Genomic DNA, 8515 nt, shown 5'->3' with positions numbered 1-8515 from the left:
TCGGCCGATACGCTCCCACAGAGAGGGTCTCCTCAGGGTGCCGTCAGCCAGACAGTGTCGGCTGGCGACCCCCAGGGGGAGGGCCTTCTCTGTTGGAGCCCCCACCCTTTGGAACGAACTACCCCCAGAGATCCGGGTGATTCCGGATCTCCCCTCCTTCCGCCGCGCCCTCAAGACATGGCTGTTTAAGCTAGCAGGATTGGCCTAAGGGGTATTTTAATTTGGTTTTAAAATAATTTTAAAAAGAAATGGCCAATAATTAATATTTCATTTTAATTACATTTTAAATTTAGTATTAGTTATCTGTTTTAACTGGCTGTAAGCCGCCCTGAGTCCGATAGGAGAAGGGCGGGGTATAAATTTGATAAATAAATAAATAAATAAATAAATAAAACCTCAAACTGCTATGACTGCTGAAAGACCCAAGCCACCTGCAGGCCCGCCAATCAAGTGCTTCCGATGCAGACAGCAGAGATATCGTGCAGCGAATTGCCCAGTCCCCTACTCCCAATAGCAGAATAGACCAGGACCAGTAGTGAGAAAGAAACCTGCCCAGCAGCCAACGAGAGAGAAATCCAACTGGATCATACAGGAATCCATTACCCAAATCATACCTCCCACACAGGAGGACGCCGGGGCTCAGGCTGGACCCGCCCCCGCTCTACCCTCTTTCAACAGTGACGATGAAGGAGAGAACGACCCAATGGTCCCACCTTTCTCACTACCTGCCAAACTCATAATCCCTAAGTTGAGGGCACAGGTAGATTTAAAAGTGCTAGTTGATTCTGGATGCTCCCGATGTGTCATTAGCTTGCCATTTGCCATGAAAATGGGCATACAGGCAAAACTGCTCTCCAAACCTGTGAGGTTTGAGCAAGCCAATGGCTCCCTGATGGGAAGGACTTTAGTCACACAATTAACTGAGCCCCTACGCCTAGAAATAGGTGAATACTAGGAGTTTATTCACTTTCTGATGGCTCCAAAAATGACAGGCTGTGATCCTAGGATTAGCCTGGTTGGACAAATGGAAGCCATTTATCTGGTGGGAGAAAAGAATGAGAACTACCTATAAAGCCTAAACCCCCCATTGATTCAACAGATGTTATAGGAAACTGTAGCCCACCTAATGATGAAGTGCATATGGCTGCCTTACTGCCACCAGGTGAACCACTCATCCCCAGTGAGTATCGGGACCTAGCGGAGGCATTTAGTGAGAAAGAATGTGATGGCCTGCCTCCTCACCGACCCAATGATTGCTCTATCAAACTCTCACGACCGAGAATGTACGCTGTGTCCCTCAAAATGGAGGAGATGCAGCGATAATGTGGATAAAAATCCAGTGAGGGGATTCATTGAATGGGCCAAGTCTGCGGTGGAGGCCCCTGTGTTGTTTAAAGAAAAAAAAAATCGGTCTCTTCGTCTCTGCGTAGACTATAAGGGTCTCAACACTGTGAGTGTGGAAAATAAATATCCCCTCCCCCTCCTGAAGGACTTACTAACCCACCTAGCTAACGGGAATGTCTTCACTAAATTAGACCTGAGAGAGGCATATTACCAGGTGAGAATAAAGGAGGGAGACGAGTGGAAAACTGCCTTCAACTGCCCCATTGGGAGCTATCAGTTCAAAGTCATGCCATTTGGACTACAGGGGGCCCCAGCCGTATTCATGCAGTTGATCAATGAAGTCCTACATTATCATTTATATAAAGAGGTTCTGGTGTATCTTGATGACATCCTGATATACAGCACCAATATGACTGATCATATAAAGCTGGTGAGAGAAGTGTTAAAGAAACTATTGAATGCCAAGCTTTATGTTAAACTGTCAAAATGTGAATTTCACCAGACCCAATTAGATTATCTTGGCTATAGAATTTCCAACAAGGGCATTGAAATGCACCCAGCCAAAGTGAAAACTGTAATTGAATGGCAGCCCCCAAAGACTTGCAAACAGCTCCAGAGCTTCTTAGGTTTTGCCAACTTCTACCGTCAATTCATCCCCTCCTTTGCCAAGATTGCCCTACCCCTTACAGAACTACTCAAAACAGGCAAAGGAGGAGGGAAGCCACGACTGGGCCAACCACTAGCATGGACTATGAGCTGTCAAACCGCTTTTGAGAATTTAAAAAGACTATTTGCTATTGAACCGGTCCTAAAGCACCCCTGCCCAGGGGAGCCCTTTGTAATTCAAGCTGACGCCAGCGACATGGCCATCGGAGCTGTATTACTGCAAAAGAACCAAAAATGGGGCCTTGCAACCCTGCGCCTACACCTCGAAAAAAAATTACTGAAAGCGAAAGGAGATGGGCAATCTGGGAAAAAGAGGCTTTCAAAATCAGATGGGCTCTATTAAACTGGAGACACTATCTAGAAGGGAACAAGGTGCCTTTTGAAGTATGGACAGATCACAAAAATCTAGAAGCACTGAAAACTTCCTGCAAATTGTCCCCAAAACAGGTGCGCTGGGCACAATACTTTAATCAGTTTAACTTCACTCTAAAGTACATTCCGGGAGGGAAAACCTTCCTAGCTGATGCTCTATCCAGACTGTCCCAGTACAAAAGCCAGCGCGAAGAGATTAACGAGGCAATTATCTCCAATCCACAAACTGCTGCTCAATTAATGCCTCGCAGGGCCCCTAATCCTGATGACCCTGGGGCAAAGAAAATAAAATAAGAGCTCCTCACCAGTCAATGGTTCAAGCACAATCAATCCTCCCTAACATGCAGGGATGGTTTGGCTTACAAGGGGGGGAAATTGTACTTGCCAGAAGCCCTCTGTCTTAACGCTCTCAAACACAGCCATGACGTAAAACAGGCTGGACACTTTGGATATTTAAAAACTCTACATCTCATCCGCCGGCAGTTCTGATGGCCGGGATTAAAACAGGATGTGGAAAATTATGCCAGGAGTTGTACAGTATGTGCCACCATGAAAAGAATTCCAGGGAAACCCCCTGGGTTACTGCAGCCGATGCTATGCTGCTCGAATAAAGATTCTTTAAGATAAACAATGCCTCAAAGTTCTTTGAAGAGTTTCATCTGTCGGAACCATGACACTCAGTGTAATATGATTCATAACAGCAGCAAAAAAGAAAATGTGACAATTATGAAGAAACAATACCATTCTTACAGACAAATGATATAAGAAAACTGTCAAACATTAGCAAATGCTCTGAAGAAATAATAAATTAATCCAATCTAGGTCAGTCATCGAGCCAGAAGTTTACTCTTCCAAGCTTCATTAATTTCCTTCATTCATATTAAATTAATAATTGCAAATGAGAAAAGAAAACTATTTTATTTAGCTAAATTTTAGAAATTTATAAAAGAATCTGCCCAATTGGTGCAAATATTAAAGAGGAAGATGCTTCTTCATCCAGCAACCCTTCAACTGGTTCACAGCTGGCTCACAACCTCTAGCATCAGAAAAATGGTGAATACAATCCTGCTTTCTTTTCCTATGCTGTTTGGAAAGGATTGGAGCACAGCATATGGGATGAGCTGGCAGGCTGGAAGAAACTTTCCAGAGGGCTAGATGTAACCCATGGATTGTAGTTTGGAGACTCCTGCTTTAACTGAAGAAACACCCAAAAGCACGAGGATTTGCAAAGGAGAAGAATGGGCAAGAGTTTTCCATGGTAACCATTCTTGTTCTAATGCTGCCTTGAATATAAATGATGATCTTCTAATTCAACTTAGAGTATTTTGTTATTTCTATCATTATAACTATTCCTCATGTAATTGGTACCAGGTTATGATGTCTTAATTCTTGATTCCTTATCCAGTGGCACTGAAATTCAAGATATGCTAGCCCATTTTGTTTTATAAGCAAAGTAATTATAAACTCTTTTATCTTGCTTTCTTATATTCTATTTAAGTTCTCTTTGAATTTAAGTATTGGTATGAGATATAGTTGCAAAATAATTGTGTAATTACATTCCTAAATAATTAATTGCAAATGTTACATTTTCCTTTCTAATTTTAAACTTCATCTCTTCTTAGCTCTGGCTGCTATACTTGGAGTAGTTCCATTTTTGGGCACATATTGGGCAACCGCACCTGCAGTTCTAGATCTTTGGCTTGTTCAAGGAAAAGGATATAAAGCTATGCTTCTCTTCATTTGTCATCTATTGCCAACTTACTTTGTAGATACAGCAATCTATTTGGATATATCTGGGTGAATATTTTAATTTTTTTCTTTACTATACTGAAAAAAGTTCTGTAACAGATTAGCCAACATCCAGAAATATTTAGATGAATTATTTATATTAACACAGGAATCTTTATTATGCATAATGTTAAAAGAAAATAAGCATAGATGCCACTCTAAAAATTGTGATGATTTTCAAAACCATATAGTAGTTATGGGTTAGGTTATTTTCAGGAAATAGAAAATTTATAAAATGTATAAAGTGTTCTTCTGTGTGACAAAAGACAGCATAGATAGTTGATGTGTGCAGTGGAAGGAATATCATTGGACAGAATATAAGTATAGAGTAGTTCTGACTTCCTTGATCACTGGCATATCTTCAGGAACAAATGTGACACATGGGGAAAAATCCTTAATAGAAGGATGGCTTAAATATTCATAGTTTTCTTCAACATTACTTACTTAGACCCTTTACCATGTTTCAAATTCTATTTTTCTCTTTTCTGTACAAGTCATGTTTTTGTGTCTGCTTGTGATTAGATATTAGATTATCTAATATTAGATAATGCTTGTGATTAGATATTAGATTAGATATTAACTTCCTGCTTTTTGTGTCTTCTGATAACCCAGCATATAAAATCAGTTTTCCACTGATAGTTCTTAAATGACATTGCAGTAATTTAATTTATTATTTGATTGCAGAGGAGGTCATCCTTATCTGACAGGTCTTGCAATAGCTGGTGGAACATATTACCTAGGACTGGAAGGAGCCATCATAGGACCCATACTCCTTTGCATTTTTATTGGTGCCTCTAATATCTACAGTGCTGTGCTTGTGAGTTCAACAAATTAATTATAGATGCATCAACCTTTGAAGATTTACTGGTAAACATTCATTCATCTATTTGTTAGATTTATATCCTGCCTTTCTTACAGAAGCCTTTAAAATATAACTTTTGGGATGCATTTAATCAATAACCTATTTACATTAATATTCATGTTAAAGCATGTGTGCATACATTAGTAGGTATTTAGTAGATATGTGGACACACACACAGGGAGAGAGTGAGAGAGAGAGAGAGAGAGAGAGAGAGAGAGAGAGAGAGAGAGAGAGAGAGAGAGAGAGAGAGAGAGAGATATGAAAAGATAAATTTCAGATTTCCTATTAAGGAAATAATAATAAAACTACAGTAAGGGGGAAAATTATTTGATCCACTGCTGATTTTGTACATTTGCCCATTGACAAGGAAATGATCAGTCTATAATTTTAATGGTAGGTTTATTTTAACAGTGAGAGACAAAATAACAATAACAAAAAATCCAGAAAAAAGCATTTCAAAAAAGTTATAAATTGATTTACATTTTAATGAGTGAAATAAGTATTTTGACCCCCTATCAATCAGCAAGATTTCTGGCTCCCAGGTCTCTTTTATACAGGTAATGAGCTGACAGTAGGAGCACTCTTTTAAAGGGAGTGCTCCTAATCTCAGCGTGTTACCTGTATAAAAGACATATGTCCACAGAAGCAATCAATCGATTCCAAACTCTCCACCATGGCCAAGAACTGTCCAAGGATGTCAGGAACAAGATTGTAGACCTACACAAGGCTGGAATGGGCTACAAGACCATCGCCAAGCAGTTTGGTAAGAACAGTTGATCCGATTATTCAAAAATGGAACAAACACAAAATAACTGTCAAACTCCCTCGGTCTGGGGCTCCATGCAAGATCTCACCTCGTGGAGTTCATGAGAATGGTGAGGAATCAGCCCAGAACTACACGGGAGGATCTTGTCAATGATCTCAATGCAACTGGGACCATAGTCACCAAGAAAACAATTGGTCACACACTACACCATGAAGGACTGAAATCCTGCAGTGCCCGCAGTGCTCAAGAAAGCACATGTACAGGCCCAACTGAAGTTTGCCAATGAACATCTGAATGATTCAGAGGAGAACTGGATCAAAGTGTTGTGCTCAGATGAAACCAAAATTGAGCTCTTTGGCATCAATTCAACTCGCTGTGTTTGGAGGAGGAATGCTGCCTATGACCCCAAGAACACCATCCCCATCATCAAACACGGAGGTGGACACATTATGCTTTGGGGGTGTTTTTTTCGCATCAATGGTGCGATGGATGGAGCCATGTACCATCAAATCTTGGGTGAGAACTTCTTTCCCTCAGCCAGGGCATTGAAAATGAGTCATGGATGAGTATTCCAGCATGACAATGACCCAAAACACATGGCCAAGGCAACAAAGGAATGGCTCAGGAAGAAGCACATGAAGGTCCTGGAGTGGCCTAGCTGGTCTCCAGACCTTAATCCCATAGAAAATCTGTGGAGGGAGCTGAAGGTTCAAACTGCCAAATGTCAGCCTCGAAACTTTAATGACTTGGAGAGGATCTGCAAAGAGGAGTAGGACAAAATCCCTCCTGAGATGTATGCAAACCTGGAGGCCAACTACAAGAAACATCTGACCTCTGTGATTGCCAACAAGAGTTTTGCCACCAAGCATCAAGACATGTTTTGTGAAGTGGTGAAATACTTATTTCACTCATTAAAATGCAAATCAATTTATAACTTTTTTTAAATACATTTTTCTGGATTTTTTGTTGTTGTTATTCTGTCTCTCACTGTTAAAATTAACCTACCATTAAAATTATAGGCTTGTCAGTGGGCAAACAAAATCAGCAGGGAATCAAATAATTTTTTCCCTCACTATAATAAAAATTAGTCTAGTAATGACATTGTCAAAATATGGATTTTTTCTTATGTAATTTCTATATTTAGTGCTTATGTGACTTGAAAAAATGTTTAAAAGGAAATAATAAATAAAAATAAATTGAAAAAGATAAAGATGCAAAATTATTCAGATGAAATAATTTGTAAATTGATATCCTTTCTGCTAATTATTTCACATTTATAAATTCTATGACTTTTTCAAGTACACATCAATGAGATTAAAAAACAAATCCCTGCAGATTTTACTCCACTAGCCATTGCTGACTATAGGGGGTGGTGCTCATCTCCGTTTCAAGGCCATTGAGCAAGAGCTGCAAAGACTTTTCTCCGGACACTTACTTTTCTATTCATTTTCCTAAATTGTTTGTTAGTTACTTTTTAGCTATTAAGAAACTTTGGATTGACAAGTCTGAAAATACCGGGTGAGTTGCCTTCAATCTTCAATCAATTCAATTAATACAGAATGAAGCAAAATATTTTAACATTGGACATATTGAAGAATATGAAGAAACTTGATGGTTTTAATAATTAAAATGGATATACAGAGTACAAATCAAGAGAGTGATCTGAATAATTTTCCTGTCTTGGATTTACAAAGCAGGCTTGTTAAAATCTATTAAAGCCTTCAAGAATTTTGTGAGAAGACACCAAATTTTTTTAAAAATAAATCAAGTTCTAGGACAGGGTCCCCAACTCCCATGCTGCGGCCCAGTACCAGGCTGTGGCCTATTCATAACAGGACCGCACAAGAGGCAGCCCAGTTCCCCTCTTCCTATCCCACAAATGGGCTGCCAAATCACCTCTTTCTGCTGCTCCAAACATGGGGAGCAGTGAGACGAGTGGGAGTGGGCCTTGCTCAGTTTTGTTGACTCACTGAGGCTGATTGCACAGGACACCAGATCCACTTTTAAAGCGTTAGGCAGCCTCAATGAGTGTAAAGGAGTATGAGACCATGCCCCTAAAGGCTTCTCTTCTCTGCGCCAAAAACTTTTGCAAATGGACGAAGGGCTTTGGGGAAGTGATCTTACTCTGTTTCAGGCCTTCTGTCCCTTTGCAAAGGCTTTTGGTATGGAGAAACCTGAAGGAGGCTTCTCTTTATTCTTGCACAAGTTGAGCTGCGTGTGCACATGCTCCAGCCCGCCTCTCATGTGGCCCAGTTCTCTCCCCAGCCGGGCCACTAAGCCACAAAGATTGGGGACAGCTGTTCTAGAACATTATTTGAAGGGATTAAGATCAAAATTGTTAAAAAAATATCTGCTGTTAATGCAGTTATCTATTGTAAAAAATTGTAAAAAAAAAAATGTTCAGTCATTTTGCCCCTTTAATACACTTTGATCAGATGACTAGATACAATTCAGTGGTACTTACTGACAGCTGTTCTATCTGTCCAGCTCTGCCTAACTTAGGACTTAAATATATTATTAAAGGACTCATTTACACAGTGATGCTTAAAAGTTTGTGAAACCTTTTGAATGTTTGATACAATTGATAGAAAAGGGAGCACTACACAATTTCTTACTATTTATTGCAATAAAGAGTAGTCGAGGACTACCTGTATTAGTAAACTTTTAAAAGTTTAAATATATGATTACAATTCTGTATAGTTTAAATATATGATTAC

The 8515-nt window shown here is 39.7% G+C and overlaps 1 protein-coding gene across 1 annotated transcript in view; it reads left to right on the top strand.

Annotated features, from left to right (window-relative positions):
• The window catches only part of LOC107293524 (transmembrane protein 245), an 86518-nt gene extending 78987 nt beyond the window's left edge, over window positions 1–7531 (top strand). The window contains exons 8-10 of the mRNA XM_015822678.1: window positions 4005–4179; window positions 4855–5037; window positions 7266–7531. Coding sequence (XP_015678164.1) covers window positions 4005–4179; window positions 4855–5005 — 326 coding nt within the window. The 3' untranslated portion in view covers window positions 5006–5037; window positions 7266–7531. The remainder of the gene's footprint in view (window positions 1–4004; window positions 4180–4854; window positions 5038–7265) is intronic.
• Window positions 7532–8515: the final 984 nt, after the last annotated feature.

This window comes from Protobothrops mucrosquamatus, unplaced genomic scaffold (genome assembly GCF_001527695.2).
Source record: "Protobothrops mucrosquamatus isolate PMUCROS unplaced genomic scaffold, P.Mucros_1.0 scaffold1640, whole genome shotgun sequence".
NCBI classification, from domain to species: Eukaryota; Metazoa; Chordata; class Lepidosauria; order Squamata; family Viperidae; genus Protobothrops; species Protobothrops mucrosquamatus.
This window is presented reverse-complemented; position numbering and strand designations above follow the sequence as displayed.